At 50.1% G+C, this 22412-nt stretch overlaps 1 protein-coding gene across 2 annotated transcripts in view; it reads left to right on the plus strand.

Annotated features, from left to right (window-relative positions):
* The first annotated feature begins 682 nt into the window (after nt 1-682).
* The window catches only part of MYBL2 (MYB proto-oncogene like 2), a 52291-nt gene continuing 30561 nt past the window's right edge, over nt 683-22412 (plus strand). Inside the window, exons 1-5 of one of the 2 annotated variants that reach the window (XM_030915540.1) lie at nt 683-964; nt 7426-7519; nt 14893-14964; nt 15899-15991; nt 20435-20655. In XM_030915540.1, the coding sequence (XP_030771400.1) occupies nt 945-964; nt 7426-7519; nt 14893-14964; nt 15899-15991; nt 20435-20655 (500 nt within the window). In that variant the 5' untranslated portion in view covers nt 683-944. Of the gene's footprint in view, nt 965-7425; nt 7520-14815; nt 14965-15898; nt 15992-20434; nt 20656-22412 lie in introns of those variants that run through there. The other variant, XM_030915541.1, reaches the window with a different exon arrangement.

The following is a 22412-nucleotide window of genomic DNA, read 5'->3' on the forward strand; positions in this document are numbered from 1 at the left end:
TAGTTCCAGCTACTTGGGAGGCTGAGGCAGGGGAATCGCTTTAACCTGGGAGGTGGAGGTTGCAGCGAGCAAAGATCGCGCCACTGCACTCGAGCCTGGCCACAGAGCGAGACTCCGTCTCCAAAAAAAAAAAAAAAAAATCAGCCGGGTGTGGTGGCGAGTGCTGCTCTTAGCTACTCGGGAGGCTGAGGTGGGAGGATCGGTTGAGCCTAGGAGGTGGAAGTTGGAGTGAGCTATGATCGCGAAACTGCACTCCAGCCTGGGCGATAGAGCAAGACCCTGCCTCTAAGAAAATAAACAACAAAAACTAAAGTCTATTAAAGAGGGTCTCTCGGAGGCAGGAGAGGAAGCAGGGAGAGGCACAGGTAGGGTGAGGGGCCGCTTTAGCGTGGGGCGGTAGGGACGCAGGAGTGGCTTGGACTAGCGTGGGGGATTCCGCCCTGGCGTTTTCCCTGGCTGGCTCTCCCATGCTCGCGCCTCACTCCCCTTGCTCGGTCTTCGCTATGTGGGCTACTCCTGGGCCGCCACGGACTGACACCTGAGCCAGGCCTCAGTCGCATCACGGCCCGCTCCGTAACTCAGAAGTGGCGGCCGCTAGCCAGGTCCTGCTGCCGGCCCTGGAGGGTTTGGGCAGGTGCCGCCCCGCAGGCCCCGCCCCGCCCCGCCGGCTCCGCCCCTCCCGCAGGCCCCTCCCCCGTCGCCCGCGCGCCAGGCCCGGGCGGCGCCTACGCGCTTGGCGGGAGATAGAAAAGTGCTTCAACCCGCGCCGGCAGCGGCTGCAGTTCCTGCGAGCGGGGAGCGCGGGACCTGCTGACACGCTGACGCCTCCTAGCGCGGCCCGGGGCCCGGAGCGACCGGAGCAGCCCGGGTCCTGACCCCGGCCCGGCTCCCGCTCCGGGCTCAGCCGGCAGGCGGGCGAGCGCGGCGCGGTCCGGGCCGGGGGGATGTCTCGGCGGACGCGCTGGTGAGACAAGTCGGGCGGGCAGAGGTCCCCTCCCCCTCCCTTTAATTCACCCCTCCCCCACCCAGCTCCCCCAGACCCTCCCCAGGCTCCCTCCAAGCTGGGGGTGTGTGTGTGTGTTGGGGGCGGGGTGTTTCCGCGGAAATGCTGCGTCCTGGGCCCTCTGAGGCAGGGGCGCGCGTAAAGCTGGGGGGCTCTTGGGAGTCCCTGCGGCTACCCGGGCCTGCTGGGCCTCGGAGCTGGGACGGGCGGGTCTCCTGGGACCCGGGCCAAGCCCTGCATGATGTCATTTTGTCTCCCGCCTAATTGCGGGATGGGGGTGGGCCGGCCGGTGTCAGCTGGCAGGGCCTTCGCCGGGGAGGAAGGCGACCCCTGGGAGCGAGAGGGAGTCTCCAGAGTCCCAGCCAGTGGGAGGCCGAACCTGGGAGGCACTTCTTCCAGCCCAGTTTTGGGTCAACTTGGTGGGTGGGCTTTGCTCCTCAACATTCCGGGGAGCACAGAGCCCCCCAAGCCCTCTCCCCCGGACTGAGAAGGGTGCTGAGTTGGGGGCTCTTTTGTCTCTCCCACCTGGGTTCCGCGCCCCAGCTTGGTTCGGTTTGAGACCTCTCTTCCTGTTCCCACGAGGAGTTTTGGGCAGCTGGGGTTGAAGGTGCGGGGGAGAGAGTCCCTGGGGCAAAGGCAGGAACTGCGGTCTCCGTTTTACTTATTTCCCCAAAGACTTAAGTGGCAGAGCCGAGCCCGGATCCTGGAGCCAGGTCTGTGGCTCCAGATTCCTCTCTTACACCTGTGCGCCTGGGGTCTCAGCTCCAGGCTTTTCAGCCTGCCTGGGAGACAGGACAGTGGGGTCCTGACCTCTTCCCTGCCTGGATCCCTGCAGCTCAGATAACCTTCGGTCCCTCTTTTTTTTTGTTTGTTTTTTTGAGACGGAGTCTCCTTCTGTCGCCCAGGCTGGAGTGCAGTGGCGAGATCTTGGCTCTCACTGCAACCTCCTCCTAGGTTCAAGCGATTCTCCTGCCTCAGCCTCCCAGGTAGCTGGGACTGCAGGCGCGTGCCACCACACCGGGCTAATTTCTTGTATTTTTGGTAGAGACAAGGTTTCACCATGTTAGCCAGGGTGGTCTCGATCTCCTGACCTTGTGTTCCGCCCGCCTCGGCCTCCCAAAGTGCTGGGATTACAGGCATGAGCCACCGCGCCCGGCCAACCTTTGGTCCCTCTTTAGACGATAGCCTCATCTAAAGATGAAGCCTTCCATCCCTCTAGATTTTTGCCCTTTCAGAGTGAGGATGGGGATATGAGCACAGGGACTATGTTCCTCAGGCCCCATTTTCCCACGGGCAGCACCACTGTCCAGGAAGTTTTTTGTTCAGGCACCTATCAGACCCTGCCTTGTTTGTTTTTTTTTTTTTTCCTTTGAGACAGGGTCTCCCTCTGCGGTCCAGGCTGGAGTGCTGTGGTGCAATCATAGGTCACTGCAGCCTCAACCTCCCAGGTTCAAGTGATCTCCCACCTCAGCCAGCTGGGACTGCAGGCTGAGTAGCTGGGACTGGGGGCACGTGCCGCCACAACTGGCTAATTGTTTTGTTTATTTATTTAGGAGACAGACTCTTGCTCTGTCGCCCAGGCTGGAGTGCAGTGGCACAATATTGGCTCACTGCAACCTCTGCCTCCTGGGTTCGAGGAATTCTGTCTCAGCCTCCCGAGTAGCTGGGACTGTGGGCGCACGCCGCCACACCTGGCTAATTTTTTGGATTTTTAGTAGAGACAGGTTTCACTATGTTGCTCAGGCAATCCGCCCACCTTGGCCTCAAAAGTGCTAGGATTAGAGCGGGGGGGGGGGGGTGGTGGTGGCGGCCTCGCGTCGTGTCTCACCTCACTATGTTACCCAGGCTGGTCTCGATCTCCTGGCTTCCAGGGATTCTCCTCCCTTGGCCTCCCAAAGTCCTGGGAGTACAGGTGTGAGCCACCTTGCCTGGCCCTATCCTGATTTTTTGTTCATTCCAGAAGTGACTGCCCAGTAGACCACCCTCAGGTCCTCAGCTACTTCTCACCTGAGGGGCTCAGTGGAGGAACGCCTCCCATGTGAAGGATGGCAGCTCCACAGCCCTCACCCCTTTTCCTGGCCATTTGCTGTAACTCTCCTCTGCCCTAGTGCCCCACTTCCCACTTTGTCTCTGACTCACCCCAGTCCTGGAGCAGAGCCCAGCACGTTGCAGGGTAAAAGGTAGGGTATGTTGGACCAAAATGTGGTTGCCACCACTAACTGGCCTCTACTTTTTCAGCCGGGATTAGGATGTGAGGACTTGCAGGTGTCTGGAGTTAGGAAGGTCTGGAACTTGGCAAGTGGCCTGTCCCCTCTGAGCCTCAATTTCCTCATCTTTTAAGTGGGGATAATGAGAATGTGGGTGAAGTTGATGGCCAGCACACGTGGTAAAGTATGTCATCTCACAGAAATCTCCCAGCTGTCTGAGGTGCTGACCCTATCTAACAGCATTGGAGGCTGGGTGTGGTGGCTTTACGCCTGTAGTCCCAGCACTTTGGGAGGCCAAGGCGGGCGGACCGCTTGAGGCCAAGAGTTCCAAGACCAGCTTGATCAACATGGTGAAACCCCTCATCTCTACCAAAAATACAAAAATTAGCCGGGTGTGGTGGTAGGTGCCTGTAATCACAGCTACTCAGGGGGCTGAGGCAGGAGAATTCGCTTGAACCCAGGAGGCGGAGGTTGCAGTGAGTCGAGATCATGCCACTGCACTCCAACCTGGGAACAAAGCGAGACTCTATCTCAAAAAAAATTAAAAAATAAAAATAAACAGCATTGGAGCACGAGGGAGTGTCCATGCAGACATCCTTTCATGCTTGAAAGAATATTTGCTGACCTTCTGTTAGAAGCCAGGCCTTCTTTGTGCTGGACGCTGGAGAAGCAAAGATGGTTTCTGTCACGAGCTGCCTGGGGGCAGTTGATTTTGAAGGCAGCTTCATTCTGTTATTAGTATCTTCTGGATATTTGCCTTCTGTATTGCAATGGTGGAGGACCCATGAGCTGGGTCAGGAATGAATTCCAGATCCTTCTCTATTGCTGGCTGTAGACACTGCCCCTTCCTTTCCTGTTTCTGAAAGTTTTTTTCTTTTGAAACTAGGTCTTGCCTGGCCTAAAACATTTAATTAGTATTTCTTATTGACTAATAGGCAGCAGCTTTGCACATTTTTTCATTCATTTGTGTATTCAGTCAGTCCCTGGGCAAACATTTAAGACCTTTTGGTGATAAACCCTGGGATCCCGAGGTGAAGCTGACCTTTGTAGATGATGTAGAGGAGACAGGCAGTTGCAGTGTAAGGGCCTGAGACATGTGCTGTGGAAGTACAGGAGTGACTCTAGGAAGCAATGGTGAGCTCTGGAAAACAAGGAGAAGATAATGTGAATAGCATAGTAAGCTGCCTTTATTTGATCACAAGACCTAGACTTGCCTTGTTTGGAAACCTGTAAGCTTTTTCCAGTTTACAAATGTCTGACCTAGCAACTTACCTGACCAACGTGACCTGATGCAGGTCCTGTCGGGTGGAGCTGGGGAAAGATTACTAACTTTCCTCAAGCACCTGACATCTCTGGAGGTGGATCCTATGATTTCATTTTTTTTTTTTTTTTTGAGACGGAGTCTCCCTCTGTTGCCCAGGCTATAGTGCAGTGGCAGGGTCTCGACTCACTGCAACCTCTGCCTGCTGGGTTCAAGCAGTTCTCCTGCCTCAGCTTCCTGAGTAGCTGGGACTACAGGTACATGCCACCATGCCCAGCTAATTTTTGTGTTTTTGTATTTTTTTTTTTGAGGTGGAGTCTCGCTCTGTTGCCCAGGCTGGAGTGTGGTAGCACTATCTCTGATCTCTACTCTCTGTGACCTCCGCCTCCTGGGTTCAAGCAATTCTGCCTCAGCCTCTGAGTAGCTGGGATTACAGGCGCATGCCACCACACCCAGCCAATTTTTTTTGTATTTTTACAAAAAATTACAAAATTGTAATTTCACCATGTTGGCCAGACTGGTCTCGAACCCCTGACCTTGTGATCCGCCCACCTTGGCCTCCCAAAGTACTGGAATTACAGACATGAGCCACTGTGCCCAGCTGATTTCCTTTTTTTTTTTTTTTTTTTTGAGATGGAGTTTTGCTCTTGTTGCCCAGGCTAGAGTGCAATGACTCGATCTTGGCTCGCTGCAACCTCCGCCACCCAGGTTCAAGCGATTCTCCTGCTTCAGCCTCCTGAGTAGCTGGGATTACAGGCATGCGCCACCACACCCGTCTAATTTTGTGTTTTTAGTAGAAATGGGATTTCGCCATGTTGGTCAGGCTAGTCTTGAGCTTCCAACCTCAGGTGATCTGCCTGCCTTGGCCTCCCAAAGTGCTGGGATTACAGGTGTGAGCCACCGTACCCGGCCCGATTTCCATTTTTGTAACTATTAAACTGGATAAATATGAGAATTTTTTGGAGCAACTTGGAAGATTGCCTGGTAGAGTAAAAACACTCAGAACTCAAAGCAGCTCGTACTGTTTTTTTTTTCCCCCTACAGCCATGTTAGAAGATATTGTACACTGGGCCGGGTGTGGTGGCTTACGCCTGTAATCCCAGCACTTTGGGAGGCTGAGGCGGGTAGATCATGAGGTCAGGAGTTCAAGACCAGCCAAGATGGTGAAACCCTGTCTTTGTTAAAATGCAAAAAAAATTAGCCAGGCGTGGTGGCAGGTGCCTGTAGCTGAGGCAGAATTGCCTGAACCTGGGGGGGAGGAGGTTGCAGTGAGCTGAGATGTTGCCACTTCACTCTAGCCTAGGCGACAGAGTGAAACTCTGTGTCAAAAAAAAAAACAACAACAAAAAAACCCAGGATACTGTACGCTGATACTTCTCTCCATTAAGCCTGTGTGTAGGGAAGGATTGAAAAGGGATTTGAGAAAATGGACGTAAGCTGGACACGGTGGTGCACACCTGTAATCCCAGTTACTTTGGAGGCTGAGGCAGGAGGATCGCTTGAGCCCAGGAGTTCAAGACCAGTATGGGCAACATACTGAGACCCTGTCAGACCCATACAAAAAAAAAAAAAAAAACAAAACCACACATGAAAAAACAACTTGTCCAGTCATGGTGGCTCAGTTCTATAATCTCAGCACTTTGGGAGGCCAAGGTGGGAGGATTGCTTAAGTCCAGGAGTTCCAGATGAGCCCGGGCAACATAGTGAGATGTTTCTACAAAAAAATACAAAATAGCCAGGCATGATGTCATGTGCTAGTAGTCCCAGGTACTTGGGAGGCTGAAGTGGGAGGATTGCTTGAGCCTAGGAGTTGGAGGCTTCATTGAGCTGTGATTATGCCACTATATTCCAGTCTGAAAGACACAGCCAGACTCTCCCTAAAAGAATAAAAACAACAAATGGACATAGATAATATATTTAGAATTTTTTTCCCAAATAACTAATATCTCTTAAAATCCTGGTGCCTAATAATTTACTTCATCAACTTTATTCCTTAAAATATCCATGTGGGTTTGTTACTGAAAGGGTAAAGTGATAGTCTGATTTTGAACATAATATTCTTGGTGAAATCTTAACTTTCTTTTTCCTTTTTTCCTTTCTTTTTTTTTTTTTGAGACAGAGTCTTGCTTTGTCACCCGGGCTGGGTGCAGTGGCATGATCTTGGCTCACTGCAACCTTCACCTTCTGGGTTGAAGCAATTCTCCTGCCTCAGCCTCCTGAGTAGCTGGGATTACAGGCATGCACCACTGCGCCCAGCTAGTATTTGTATTTTTAGTAGAGATGGGGTTTCACCGCGTTTCATCAGGCTGGTCTTGAACTCCTGACCTCAAGCAGTCTACCCACCTTAGCCTTCCAAAGTGCTGGGATTACAGATTTGAGCCACTGTGCCTGACTTCTTTTTCTTACAGCTTTCGAAATCACTAGGGCATTCCTGAAGATTAAAAAGAAGAAAGTAGCTCTTAACCCTATTTCATTAAAGAATTTAAAAAGCAGTGAGGTCAGATGTGGTGGCTCATGCCTATAGTCCCAGCACTTTGGGAGGCTGAGGTGGGAGGATCGCTTGAGCCCAGGAGTCCAAAACCACCCTGGGCAATATGGTGAGACCCTGTCTCTACAAAAAGTACAAAAGTTATCTGGGCGTGGTGGCATGCCCCTATAGTCCCAGCTACTTAGGAGGCTGGGGCGGGGGGATCATTTGAGTCCAGGAGTTCAAGGCTGCAGTGAGCTGTGATCATGCCACACTGAATTCCAGCCCAGTGACAGAGTGAGACCCTGTCTCAAAGTAAAAATAAAAATAAGTGAAGCAGAGGTGCCTATGTCTTAAAAAGAAGAAAAAGTAAAAGCTCTCTCCCCCAGACCTTTCCCTAGGGTGGGCTGGCCGCTGCCTACAGGCTCTCCATTATGTAAAACGTATGGACACACCATCCTTGACCTTTGGCCTGCTTTCCCCATAGCGAGGATCTGGATGAGCTGCACTACCAGGACACAGATTCAGATGTGCCGGAGCAGAGGGATAGCAAGTGCAAGGTCAAATGGACCCATGAGGAGGTGAGTCCGTGGGGAGGAGAGGATTGATGGCAGCTGGGGGCTGTCCAGAGGAGCTGAGCCTGGAGTCCTGATGTCCCATCAGATGGGATGAAGAGGAGGAGTGGGTGAGGAAGGGATGGGTCCTCTGATTGACCTCAGGCCTCTACTCAGAGCATTCTGGGGGACTCTTAATTCTGAGGACTCAGCGGGTGGGAAGGGGATGTGTATTCCAGACCTCAGGGCCCACTGTGTCTCCTGAGCAGCTGGCATGTTCTAGGTCATGGACGTTGATTTTGCTTTTTGCCTTTTGAGTGCTAGGAGGTTCGGCCAAGTCTGTAACTCCCCCTTTCTTTCTTGATTTTTTTTTTTTTTGAGACGGAGTTTTGCTCTTGTCACCCAGGATAGACGGCGGTGGTGTAATCTCAGTTCACTGCAACCTCTGCCTCCTGGGTTCAAGCGATTGTCCTGCCTCAGCCTCCTGAGAAGGTGTGATTATAGGTGTGAGCCACCATATCCAGCTATTTTTTTTTTTTTTTTTTGAGACAGAGTCTCGCTCTGTCACCCAGGCTGGAGTGTAGTGGCATGATCTTGGCTCACTGCAACCTCTGCATCCTGGATTCAAGCAATTCTCCTGCCTCAGCCTCCCGAGTAGCTGGGATTACAGGCATGCACCACCACGCCTCGCTAATTTTTTTTTTTGTATTTTTAGTAGATACGGGGTTTCACCATCCCGGCCATGCAGGTCTCGAACTCCTGACCTCGTGATCTGTACCTCAACCTCCCAAAGTGCTGGGATTACAGGCGTGAGCCACTGTGCCCAGTCTTAATTTTTGTATTTTTAGTAGAGACGGAGTTTCACCATGTTGGCCAGGCTAATCTTGAACTCCTGACCTCAGGTGATCCATCAGCCTCGGCCTCCCAAAGTTCTGGGATTACAGGCGTGAGCCACCGCACTCTGCCAACTCCCACTTTCTTTTTCTAAAAAAATGAACTGTATTGAACCTTCTGACATCAAGCTCTGAACTGGTTTCCTTCTAGCTCCATCTTTTTATTTTCTAGTAAAGGTGATTGAAATATACTTTATATGTAATCATATGCAATCAAACGCCCTTTTTTTTTTTTTTTTTTTTTTTTTTTTCATTTTTGAGGCAGGGTTTTTGCTCTGTCGCTCAGACTGGAGTGCCGTGCTAGCATGGCTCACTGGCCTCAACTTTCTGGGCTCAAGCAATCCTCCCCCCTCAGCCTCCTGAGTAGCTGGGACCACAGACATGCGCCACCACACCTGGCTAATTTTTGTATTTTTTGTAGAGATATGCGGTCTTTCCATGTTGCCCAGGCTGGTCTCAAACTTCTAGGCTCAAGCAGTTCTCCCACCTCAGCCTTCCAAAGTGCCAGGATTATAGGTATGAGCTACTGTGCCTGGCCAGATGCCCCTTTTTACAGTGAACAGTTTGATCAGTTTTTTTTTTTTTTTTTTTTTTGAGATGGAGTCTGTGTCTCTCAGGCCAGAGTGCATTGGCGTGATCTCTGCTCGTTGCAACCTCCGCTTCCTGGGTTCAAGCAATTCTCTGGCCTGAGCCTCCTGAGTAGCTAGGATTACAGGCACCCGCCATCATGCCCAGCTAATTCTTGTATTTTTGTAGCGATGGGGTTTCACCGTGTTGGCCAGGCTAGTCTTGAGCTCCTGACCTCAAGCAATCCACCTACCTTGGCTTCCCAAAGTGCTGGGATGACAGTTGTGAGCCACTGCAGCCAGCCAGTTTGATCACTTATGTGCAGTTTGACAAATGCACATACCAATGTAGGCTCCACCCTGATTGTCCCAAGAAGTCCTTGTGGCCGTTTGTGGTCAGGCTTCCCCAGCTCCAGGCAATTGCTGATTGATTTGTTTTGCCTGTTTCTTTTTGGGGGTGTGTGTGTGTGTGTTAACTTTAGGTTCAGGGGTATATGTGCAGGTCTATTATATAGGTAAATTGCATGTCATGGGAGTTTGATGTACAGGTTATTTTATTACCTAGGTAATAAGCATGGTACCCGATAGGTAGTTTTTTTTTTTTTTTAGACAGTCTCTGTTGCCCAGGCTAGAATGCAGTAGTGTGATCTCAGCTCACTGCCACCTCTGCCTCCTGGGTTCAAGCGATTCTCCTACCTCAGCCTCTCAAAGTAGCTGGGATTACAGGCACATGCCACCACACCTGGCAAATTTTTATATTTTTAGTAGGGACAGAGTTTCACCATGTTCACCAGGCTTGTCTTGAACTCTTGACCTCAGGTGATCTTCCCACTTCAGCCTCCTAAAGTGCTGGGATTACAGGCGTGAGCCACTGCACCCAGCCCCAATAGGTAGTTTTTTGATCCTCATCCTCCTCCCACCCTCCACCCTCAAGTAGGCCCTGGTGTCCTTGTTCCTTTCTTTGTGTCCATGTGTATTCAGTGTTTGGCTCTTACTTATAGGTGAGAATATGTGGTATTTGGTTTTCTGTTCCTGTGTTTGCTTAGGATAATGTGTTTTGCCTGTTCTTGAATCTTCTGTATATGAAATCGTACGGTTGCATTCTTTGCATCTGGCTTTTGTTCAGCATAGTGTTGGGTGATTCAGTAACTTGTCCTTTTCTATCACTGGGTAGTATTCCGTTGTATGGGTATATATAGCATACAGCGTTTCACCTGTTGATAGATGTTTGGATTGTTTCCGGTTTTTGGCTATTGTGTATAGTGCTACCATGAAGATTCTTGCATAAATCTTTTTGCAAATACGTATTTTCCTTTCTTTTGGGAAGATAGTTAGGTATGGTCATGAGGTAGGTATATGTTTAGTTTTACAGAAACTGCCTTTGTCTTAATTGATTGTACCATTTTAGACTCCTACTGGCCTTTTTATTTTACCTCAGTTGTTCTTAGTGTCTTCAGTTCTTCAGTGTTTTTTTGTTTTGTTTTGTTTTGTTTTTCAACCTATAGGTAACATCATAGATGTCCTTAATTTTAGGTTTGGGTTTTTTTTTTTTTTTTTGAAACAGGGTCTTGCTCTGTTGCCCAGGCTGGAGCTGGGACTACAGGCGCCTGCCACCATGCCCGGCTAATTTTTTGTATTTTTCGAAGAGACGGGGTTTTACCATGTTAGCCAGGATGGTCTCGATCTCCTGACCTCGTGGTCCGCCCGCCTCAGCCTCCCAAAGTGCTGGGATTACAGGTGTGAGCCACCACGCCCGACCTGATTTTTTGTTTTTAAATAGAGAAAGAGGGTCTTGCTATGTTGCCCAGGCTGGTCTCCTGGGCTCAAGCAATCTTCCTGCCTTGGCCTCCCAAAGTTTTGGGATTATAGGCAGGAGCCACCATGACTAGCTTGTTTTGTTTTTTCTAAAACTTGCTGTGTGAGTGGTAAAACCCTTTTTAATCATGAAAGATGTTTTTCCAGATGCATGCTTAGCAAACCTTTTCTGCTCATCCTGTTGTGGACCAGGGACTATATTTGGGTCTGTGGGTTTAGAAGAATAAATAAGGCCAAGTTTCTACCCCGGAGCAGCTTTCTCCCTGGGATGGAGAGATAAGACCGTGCGCAGGTCCCTGGAATGTGCTGTGGTCATCCGCGGCACGGGTAGGATTGGTGTCTGTTGGTGCTCACTGTTATAGCTCTGGGCACCTGATAATTGTAGGATGAGTGGATGGCGAGTACCTTTAGAAGGAGCTATTACTGCTGCCTGATGAGGTTAAGGAAACTTATATGGAAAAAGTGACCTTCGAGCTAAGGATGAGGATTTGGAAATTTAATAGTGAGGGAAGACCTACAGTGTGCAAATGTTGGGTAAGTCAGATCAGGAAAGGGGCTGTAGGTGGAGAAAAGCCAGTACAGGAGGCCAGTTTGGTTGGAGGGAAGGGTCCTTGAAGGGGTGGAGAAGTGGTTGTCGGAGACGAAAGAATACATTGGGGCTGATTCCTCGAGGGCCTTGAGTGTTAGGCTTAGAAGCTATAGGATTGTTCAGCTCTCAATGCAAAGCCAGGTTAGCTTCGTTTTTGGTTTGTTTTTTCTAAGTCTGAACTGGACAAAGATGGAAGGTTCTAATGCAGGGAGTGATGTGAATGTAGCCGGGCTTCAGGGGAGCTCATCTGCTGTGTGGGGAATCGATAAGAGAGATGGGTGGCCGGGCGCAGTGGCTCATGCCTGTAATCCCAGCACTTTGGGAGGCTGAGGCAGGTGAATCACCTCAGGCAAGGAGTTCAAGACCAGCCTGGTCAACACGTCAGAGCCCTGTCTCTACTAAAAATACAGAAACTTAGCCAGTTATGGTGGTGGGTGCCTGTAATCCCAGCAACTTGGGAGGCTGAGGCAGGAGAATCAGTTGAACCCAGGAGGTGGAAGTTGCAGTGAGCTGAGATCGCGCCATTGCACTCCAGCCTGGGCAACAAGAGCAAAACTCTGTCTCAAAAAAAAGAAAAAAAGAGATATAGAGCACAGGCTGGGGCTGAGAGACCAGTGCTGAGGAAGTGGGAGAGGGCGCTGTGCCAGGCAGGCAAGAGGTGGCTGTGGAGAAGGCAGTGCGGGGATGGAGCTGACCATGTCAGGGAGTCCCAGGGCAGGTGGAAAGAGTGTAAGTTTGGAAACGATAGTATCCAGGTCAGTTGTCAGGGAGGGTGGTGGTGCCAGAGATGGACTGGGGAACACAGGAGGAAGCAGGTGTGAGCCTGGCCAGGGCAGGGAGGTGGCATGGTTTGGGTAGGGAAGGGTGTCCTGGACTGGCCACAGGTGGACATGTGAGTGCAGGCCTGGGCTGGCTCATCCAAAGAATTTACCGTGACTTTGCCCAGCCTGTGCTGATTCTGGCCAAGCTGTAGTTGAGGGCTTTGATTCCTGTGGTGGGCCACGTTGTGACCAATGTTTCTGTCTAGGAGCATGTATGCATATATACACATATAAATTTGTATGCGTGACAAAACCATCTCACTTTAAATTTATCCCCTTTTTCCTCCCCCTTAAATCTACCCTTTAACCATCTTTAACTTTGTAGTTCAGTGGTGTTAAGTATTTTCAGATTGTTTTGCAAAAGATCTCTAAAACTTTTTCATCTTTGAAATTGGAAACGAGGCTGAGTGCGGTGGTTTATGCCTGTAAACCGAGCACTGTGGGAGGCCGAAGCAGGAGGATTGCCTGAGTCCAGGAGTCCTAGACCAGCCAGGGAAACATAGCAAGGCCCTGTCATTAAAAACAAAACAAAAAAAATACCCACCAACTTGGTGGGTCATGGTGGCTCAGGCCTGTAATCCCAGCACTTTGGGAGCCCGAGGGAGGAGATTACTTGAGGCAGTCTAGACCAGCCTGAGGAACATGCGAGATCCTGTCTCTCCAAAAAAAAAAACCCAAAAATTAGCCAGGCATGGTGGTGTGTGTCTGTGGTCCCACCTACTTGGGAGGCTGAGGTGGAAGGATCACTTAAGCCCATGAGGTTGAGGATGTGGTGGGCTGTGTTTGCACCACGGCTGTGTTTGCACCACTGCACTCTAGCTTGGGTGACCAAGCGAGACCCTGTCTAAAAAAAAATGACAGAAAACTGAAACTAATTAGACATGAATTCACTCTCCTCCTGCCCTCCAGCCCTTGGCAGCTATCTTTCTACTCTGTTTCTGTGATTTTGACTATTTTGTTTATTTATTTTATTTTTTCAAGACAGAGTCTTGCTTTGTCACCCAGGCTGCAGTGCAATGGCGTGATCTCGGCTCACTGCAACCTCCACTTCCCGGGTTCAAGCGATTCTCCTGCTACAGCCTCCTGAGTAGCTGGGATTACAGGCACCTGCCACCAGGCCAGGCTAATTTTTGTGTTTTTATTAGAGACGAACTTTCACCATGTTGGCCAGGCTGGTCTCAAACTCCTGACCTCAGGTGATCCACCTGCCTCGGCCTCCCAAAGTGTTGGGATTAAAGGCCTGAGCCATGGCACCCGGCCTGATTTTGACTTTTTTAGATGCTTCGTGTGAGTGGAATCCTGAGTATTTGCCCTGTCTGGCTATTTGACTTAGCATAATGTCCTCAGCTTTCATCCATGCTGTAGCATGTGTCAGAATTCCCTCGACTGAGTAATACCTATTGTTTATATGCATGACATTTTCTTTCTTTTTTCTTTTGTTTGAGACGGAGTCTCACTCTCGCTTTGTTGCCCAGGCTGGAGTGCAGTGGCATGATCTTGGCTCACTGCAACCTCCGCCTCCTGGGTTCAAGCAATTCTTCTGCCTCAGCCTCCTAAGTAGCTGGGATTACAGGCACCTGCCACCACACCCGGCTAATTTTTGTATTTTTAATAGAGATGGGGTTTCACCATATTGACCAGGCTGGTCTCGAACTCCTGACCTCGTGATCTACCTGCCTTGGCTTCCCAAAGTGCTGGGATTGCAGATGTGAGCCACCACGCCTGGCTTGACATTTTCTTTATATATTAATCGATTTAACTGAGGAAAACTTTATATACAATTAATTACAACCATTTATAGTACAATTGAGTGGAACCACCAGCACAGCCGGGCTATAGTACATTTCCATTGTCTCCAAGACATTCCTTGCCCCCCTTTGCTGTTCATCCCTCTCCACCACTGGCCTCAGACAACCACTTTTTGTCCCTATAGCTTAGTTTACATTTTCTAGAATTTCATATGCATGGAATCATACGGTGTGTACACTTTTGTGTCTGGCTTCTTTCACACATCATAGTGACACTGAGATTCATGTTATCGCATGAATTGGTAATTCATTTTGGGAGGCTATTTTGATAGATATAGATACTAGCCTGTCTTCTAACTACTCTTGTTTTTTCCCAGGCCTCCTGCTTCTAGTGCTAAATCACTATCACCTCTGACCTGAGTGCGGTAATAACCTCCTTACATCCACTCTGCTCCCTTCCAGCCCCTTTCCCACCCTGTAGCAGGCAAAGAGAACTTTATAAAAAGCACGTTTGACTGTGACCGCCCACTGTTCAAACACGTCAGTGATTTTGCATGATAGATGGTTGAACTGATGCTGCAAATGATCTGGCCCCTATGGTTCCTTCCAAAATCATCTTGCATCTGTCTTGCTTCCTCCATTCTAGCTATTCTGCATTTCCTTGGAACCTGTCCCTTGATGTCCCGGAGTAGGCAGTCACCACATACTTCTCCATATCTCCCAGCAGGGAGTGGCTTTACTTTTGTTCCTCTGAGCCTTTGATTGGCAGCTGGCTCCCTCCTGTGAGATCAGGGGCAGCTCTATTGCTGCCTGCTGCTGCAACTGTAGCGCCTGGCACTTAGTAGGTATTCACTTCATGATGGAATGAATGAACAAGACTGTTCCTTTTAGATTGGACTCCGTCACGGGCAGCCCTGAGGTTTTCTGCACGTATGTGTGCTGAGCCCCTGTCTTTCTGGTGTTGGCAGGACGAGCAGCTGAGGGCCCTGGTGAGGCAGTTTGGACAGCAGGACTGGAAGTTCCTGGCCAGCCACTTCCCTGTGAGTACAGTCCCTCTGTGGCCCTCCCTTGGGGCAAGGACTCTGAGAGAACAGTGTGCCTGGGGCAGACTTTGCCAAGGAGAGGAAAAGGGAGTTCCTTACTAAGCCCCTCAAAACAAAACCAAGTAAAGCAGGGCAAATGAACGTTTGTAGGATCTTTCTTCCTAAACTGGCATTCAGGGCATACTGATGTAAACATCTCCCAGCTCCTCAGCATGCCTGGTGGTCTTCAGGCTCTGAGACATTTGCAGCATGTGGTGCATATTTGCATATATTCCTGTAAGTCAGGAGTGAACAGGTGTTTGGTTTCTCAACAGTGAGACTGAAACTGAGGGGAAGTGATGCTTTCAGCAGGTTTTATGGTGAGGCCCCCACAGGGCTGGCGGGTGCTACCACATTCGATTAGAGCCTCCCGATGATGAGGGGGTTCCCCTCAGGACCTCCTTCTCAGGCTCTCCCACCCCTGACCCACAGGTGTCTGGGAGGGAGGGGGTGTGGCAGGAGGTGCCATACGTCTTACTGCCTGGGCTGCTCAGAAAGCAAGTCACCAGATCCCTTCCTGCCCCATTTCCTCATCTCCCCCTCTTCTGTGTAATCTGAACTCTTCAGGGAATAAAAATGCTCTCCTAGAAAAAAGCAGAGGTCCCTGGCATACAAGGAGTTAAAAACTTGTGATGGTGGCCTCTTGCGTTTGGTTGGTAGGGGGTGGCTTCCCACAGGGGCCCGAGTTTGCCCTCTCATGTAGCAAAGGGAAACTGTCCATGTTCCGGCATGTGGGCGTGCAGTGTGTGATGGCTGCATGGAACAGGACACACCTACCCAAGGTGTGCCCAGTCCCAGGCCATAGGCCCCTGAACCTAGTACTTCACCAGGCTCCCAGCCCAAGGTCCCAGAAATTCTCACAGATTGGTTTGTTGTTCTGTTCTTTTCCCAGAACCGTACTGACCAGCAATGCCAGTACAGGTGGCTGAGAGTTTTGAACCCAGACCTTGTTAAGGGGCCATGGACCAAAGAGGAAGACCAGAAGGTAACTGCTTGGATAGTGCCTTGTACACAGTGGGCCTTCACCCACCAGTGAACCTGGGGACTGTGAGATTGCCTTGTGTTGGGTTGGGGGTGTCAAGCTGAGCATTGGGTGTGAGTTGTCTACCAGCCAGTCTGACACTCTTATGCTGCCCTGGCTGCACCCCTGAGATTCCAAGTTTCAGGAGTGTCTCCAGACTTCCCCACTCATGGTCCAAGGCTGTTGGGCTGATTACTTAGCTTCTCTTGTTCTGCCCATGGAGGGGAACAGCAGCAGTGCGGCGTTGTCACGAGAGTTAAGCAGGTGATGTTTGTAGGGGGCTTGCAGGTCCTGTACATGGTGAGCTCTCAGCAAATGGCAGCTGCTGCTATCCCTGATTTAATGTTGATTGCACCCTGCGACCTTCACAGGGCATAGATGCCTTCTTTTTTTTTTTTTTGAGACAGAGTCTCGCTCTGTCGCCCAGGCTGGAGTGCAGTGGCCGGATCTCAGCTCACTGCAAGCTCCGCCTCCCGGGTTCACGCCATTCTCCTGCCTCAGTCTCCTGAGTAGCTGGGACTACAGGCACCCGCCACCTCGCCTGACTAGTTTTTTGTATTTTTTAGTAGAGACGGGGTTTCACCGTATTAGCCAGGATGGTCTCGATCTCCTGACCTCGTGATCCACCTGTCTCGGCCTCCCAAAGTGCTGGGATTACAGGCTTGAGCCACTGCGCCCGGCCCAGATGCCTTCTTTTGATCGCCATAGCAGTCCTGTGAAGTGGGCAGAAGTTGTTAGTCCCATTTTATAGATGGAGAGAGCAGGGCTCAGAGAGGCTGGGGATGTCCCCAACCTAGAAGAGGCAGTAAGCTCCATGAATGCTCTGGTATACCTTGGGAGTTCCCTCATCTCTTCTCCTTGATACCAGCCCAGAGGATGCCATTCTACCGAGGCAGGTGTGGCTCATGGGAAAGAGGGAGATGAAGGGAACTAGGCATTTTTTTTTTTTTTTTTTTTTTTAGATGGAGTCTCGCTTTGTTGCCCAGGCTGGAGTGCAGTGGCACAGTCTCAGCTCACTGCATCCTCCGCCTCCTGGGTTCAAGCAATTCTTCCGCCTCAGCCTCCTGATTAGCTGGGATTACAGGCACCCACCACCATGCCTGGCTAATTTTTTTGTTATTTTTAGTAGAGATGGGGTTTCACCATGTTGGTCAGGCCGCTCTCAAAATCCTGACCTCGTGACCCACCCACCTCGGCCTCCCAAAGTGCTAGAATTACAGGCGTGAGCCACCGCGCCTGGCCTGGAACTAGATATTTTTAAATTAATTTTTTTTGAGACAGGTCTTACTCTGTTGCACTGGCTGGAGAGCATTGGCTAATTTTTTTGATTGATTGATGGAGGCAGAGGTTCGCTCTGTCATCCAGGCTGGAGTACAGTGGCACAGTCACGGCTCATTGCAGTCTCAACCTCCCAGGCCCAAGCAATCCTCCCACCTCAGCTTTCAAAGTAGCTGGTACTACATGTGCCACCATGTCTGGCTAATCTTGAAAAATTTTTGTAGAGACAGTGTCTTGCTATGCTGCCCAGGCTATTTGAACTTCTGGGCTCAAATGATCCTCCCATGTCAGCCTCCCAAAGTGCTGGGATTATAGGCATGAGCCACTATTCCTGTTCTTTCTTTTTTTCTATTTTTTGAGACTGAGTCTTGCTCTGTTGCCCAGGCTGGAGTGCAATGGTGCCATCTTGGCTTACTGCAACCTCCACCTCCCAGGTCCAAGCAATTCTCTGCCTCAGTCTCCCGAGGAGCTGGGATTACAGGCTCCCACCACCACTCCTGGCTAATTTTTGTATTTTTAGTAGAGGTGGGGTTTCACTATGTTGGCCTGACTGGTCTTGAACTCCTGACCTTGTGATCCACCCACCTTGGCCTCCCAAAGTTCTGGGATTGCAAGCGTGAGCCACTGTGCCCAGCCTTTGTTTTTTTTTTTTTTAATTTATAGAGACAGGGTCTTCCTATGTTTCCCAGGCTGGTCTTGAACTAGAGGGCTCAAGCTGTCTTCTCACCTTGGCCTCCCAAAGTTCTGGGATTATAGTCATGAGCCATGGCTAGCACTTCACCTTAAAATTAATTTTAATTAACTCAGTGTGGTGGTAGGGTGCCTATAGATGGAAGGCTGAGTTGGGAGGATCATTTGAGCCCAGGAGTTCAAGGCTGCAGTGAGCTATGATCACACTACTGCATTCTAGCTTGGGTGACACAGTGAGACCCTGCCTCAAAAAAAAAAAAAGCTTGGGTGTGGTGGCTCACGCCTATAATCCCAGCATTTTGGGAGGCTGGGGTGGGTGGATCACCTGACATCAGGAGTTCGAGACAGCCTGACCAACATGGCAAAACTGTGTCTCTACTAAAAATGCAAAAATGAGCCTGGTGTGGTAACACATGTCTGTAATCCCAGCTGCTTGGGAGGCTGAGGCAGGAGAATCACCTGAACTAGGGAGGCGGAGGTTGCAGCGAGCCAAGATCGTGCCATTGTACTCCAGCCTGAGCTGTAAGAGTGAAACTCTGTCTTGAAAAAGAAAAAGAATGAAATTAAATTTATTTATTTATTTATTTTTGAGGTAGAGTTTCGCTCTTGTTGCCTAGGCTGGAGTGCAATGGCATGATCTCGACTCACTGCAACCTCTGCCTCCCAGGTACAAGCGATTCTCCTGCCTCAGCCTCCTGAGCAGATGAGATTACAGGTGCATGCCACCATGTCTGGGTGATTTTTACATTTTTAGTAGAGAGGGGGTTTTGCCATGTTGGTCAGGCTGGTGTCGAACTCCTGACCTCACGTGATCCACCTGCCTCGACCTCCCAAAGTGCTGGGATTACAGGCATGAGCCACTGGGCCCGGCCTGAGACCCTGTCTCTTAAGAATAAAATAAAATTTAGTTTGAAAATACTTTTTTGGGCCGGGCGCGGTGGCTCAAGCCTGTAATCCCAGCACTTTGGGAGGCCGAGACGGGCGGATCACGAGGTCAGGAGATCGAGACCATCCTGGCTAACACGGTGAAACCCCGTCTGTACCAAAAATACAAAAAAAAAAAAAAAAAAAGAAAATACTTTTTTGGCTGGGTATGGTAACTCACACCTGTAATCTCAGCACTTTGGGAGGCTGAGGTGGGTGGATAACTTGAGGTCAGGAGTCTGAGAACAGCCTGGCCAATATGATGAAACCCCATCTACCAAAAAATACAAAAATTAGCAAGGTGTGGTGATGTGCCCGAATCCCAGCTACTTGGGAGGCTGAGGCTGGAGAATCACTTGAACCTGGGATGTGGAGGTTGCAGTGAGCTGAGATCGCCCCTGTGCACACCAGTGAGACCCTGTCTCTAAAAAAGTAAAAACATAAAATTGGGCTAGGCGCGGTGGCTCATGCCTATAATCCCAGCACGTTGGGAGGCCGAGTCAGGCAGATCACCTGAGGTCGGGAGTTCAAGACCAGCCTGACCAACATGGAGAAACCCCGTCTCTACTAAAAGTATAAAATTAGCCGGGTGTGGTGGTGCATGCCTATAATCCCAGCTACTTGGAAGGCTGAGGCAGGAGAATCGCTTGAACCTGGGAGGTGGAGGTTGTGGTGAGTCAAGATTGTGCCACTGCATTCCAGCCTGGGCAACAAGAGCAAAACTTCATCTCAAAAAATAAAAAAAAAAGTAAAAATATAAAATATTTAAAAACAAAAACAAGTGATATGTGGTTGCTATAAAAATTTAAACCATACGGAAATGAAGTCAAATATTTATTCACCAAAATCTTTGCCAGAAGAAGCATCCACTCTTCCCAGTTTCTTGTGGCCTGTGTGCACATGAGAACGTGTGTGTCTGTTGTATAGGCGGGGCCTGGCCTGGCTCTTGTGGCTGAGTATGTTGTGGTTTGTGTCCTGAGCTAGGAAGCCTGACTGAGGGCAGGTGGGGACTCAGGTCCAGCTAGGTCAGCCCGCCATGCCTGCTACCATGGCTCAGCCTGTGCCCTCCCAATTTCCACAGAAGTGCTGGGAGGTCTTGTGGCAGCCTGGGGCATGGCCGGGGTGGGAAAGTCTATTTCCCACCTTTAGTTTGGACCCCTGTGTTTGTTCCTCATCCCTCTGCTCTTTTATACTTAGCTTATTGGGTTGAGCCCTGAAGAGGGAAGCAGGACTCTGGTGCCTTTGTTTACCCCCACTTGATCTCTATAGAAAGAGTCTCTGGCATTCTTGACCTAGATTTATTCCAGGCAATAAATGAGGGGGATGTGGTCAGATCTTCAGGTAGGACTTGTGGGCTACACAAAGTCATACTGGGTGGCATCCCCTGCCACCCCCTCAGTGTTGCCTGAGGGGATGTGGTAGGTGGCACCTCCCAGGGCCGTGGCAAGGCTCAGGTGGATGTGAAGGGCGAGGGAGGGGCCGGTGCAACTGGCTACCCAGAGGCTTTTCTCCAAGGTCATCGAGCTGGTTAAGAAGTACGGCACAAAGCAGTGGACACTGATTGCCAAGCACCTGAAGGGCCGGCTGGGGAAGCAGTGCCGTGAACGCTGGCACAACCACCTCAACCCTGAGGTGAAGAAGTCTTGCTGGACCGAGGAGGAGGACCGCATTATCTGCGAGGCCCACAAGGTGCTGGGCAACCGCTGGGCCGAGATCGCCAAGATGTTGCCAGGGAGGTAAGCTGTCTTCTTGGGGGTTGGGGCAGGTTCCTGGGAGGCCAGTCCCATGTTTCTGATGGAGGAGGAGGGTTCCTTGGTGGGTACTGTGGTCCTATTGCTCTTGTTCTCTAACACCCAGCCTCGGCTTCGGGACTCCCAGAGGCATGCATAGTCAGGAGGGAAGGGTGGTTCCCCAGGAAGGCCCTGTCTTCTGTCAGCTTGCGGTGGCTCAAGCCTGTAATCCCAGCACTTTGGGAGGCCAAGACGGGTGGATCACGAGGTCAGGAGATCGAGACCATCCTGGCTAACACCGTGAAACCCCGTCTCTACTAAAAAATACGAAAAACTAGCCGGACGACGTGGCGGGCGCCTGTAGTCCCAGCTACTCGGGAGGCTGAGGCAGGAGAATGGCGTAAACTCCGGAGGCGGAGCTTGCAGTGAGCTGAGATCCGGCCACTGCACTCCAGCCTGGGCGATAGAGCGAGACTCCGTCTCAAAAAAAAAAAAAAAAAAAAGAACAGATGGTGATAAGGGAGGCCTCAGCAAGAAAGTGGGAACCCTGGAGTCTAGTTCTCATCCAGTTCCCAGCTCACTGTGTCTTCTTGGTTAGCCTATTCTCTTCGACTTCAGTTACTTCTAACACAGAATAGGCTTGAGATGTGGGGTAGATGGGCTTTCTTTAAGAAGAAAATTGTCAGGCCGGGCACGGTGGCTCACGCCTGTAATCGCAGCACTTTGGGGAGGCTGAGGCGGGTGGATAATGAGGTCAGGAGATCGAGACTATCCTGGCTAACATGGTGAAACCCTGTCTCTACTAAAAAACACAAAAAATAGCTGGGTGTGGTGGTGGGTGCCTGTAGTCCCAGCTACTGGGGAGGCTGATGCAGGAGAATGGCATGATTCTGGGAGGCGGAGCTTGCAGTGAGCTGAGATCATGCCACTGTACTCCAGCGTGGGTGACAGAGCAAGACTCTTGTCTCAAAAAAAAAAAAAAAAAAGAAAATAGTCAAAAATCAGGTAGTACTATAATCTGCTAAAAGGTTTTTTTTTTCCTTAAAAGGTTTGTAATGAAAAACATCAGTCTTTGTCACCACTCTGTTAACTCACTCTACTCTAAACAGACTCATCTTTTTGAGTTCTTTATCACTATCTCTGTAAATGATGTGCCATTTTACATATTGATCCTCTGCTATGGGAGATTAGCTTTCTTAGGCTTTCCCACTCCCCATGTGTCCGTATTGCTCCAATAATGTATTATAGTTATTAAAATAATAATGTTTATGGTCGGGCATGGTGGCTCATTCCTGTAATCCCAGCACTTTGGATCACTTGAGGTCAGGAGTTCGACACCAGCCTGGCCAACATGGTGAGGCCTCATCTCTACTAAAAATACAAAAAATTAGCTGGGTGTGGTGGTGGGCCTGTAATCCCAGCTACTTGGGAGGCTGAGGCAGGAGAATTGCTTGAACCTGGGAGGCGGAGGTTGCAGTGAGCCGAGATCACATCACTGCATTCCAGCCTGGGCGACAGAGCAAGACTGTCTCAAAAAAAAAAAAAAAAAAATTTTTTTTTTTCCTAAATGCTGAAAGCATTCCATGATCTTTTCTCCTGTTTTTCATCTCTTTTGCTTCATTTTCTGGGAGATTTCTTATCTTCTAACCCTTATTTTGGAGTTACTTTCACTAAAAATTTTACTTTCTAAGGGCTCCTCCCTTTTCTGTCACTCTAACACCTGGCCTCAGAGTTTCAGGTACATGGGATCTCTTGGAAAGGTT

Source organism: Rhinopithecus roxellana, chromosome 13 (genome assembly GCF_007565055.1).
Source record: "Rhinopithecus roxellana isolate Shanxi Qingling chromosome 13, ASM756505v1, whole genome shotgun sequence".
Taxonomy (NCBI): Eukaryota; Metazoa; Chordata; class Mammalia; order Primates; family Cercopithecidae; genus Rhinopithecus; species Rhinopithecus roxellana.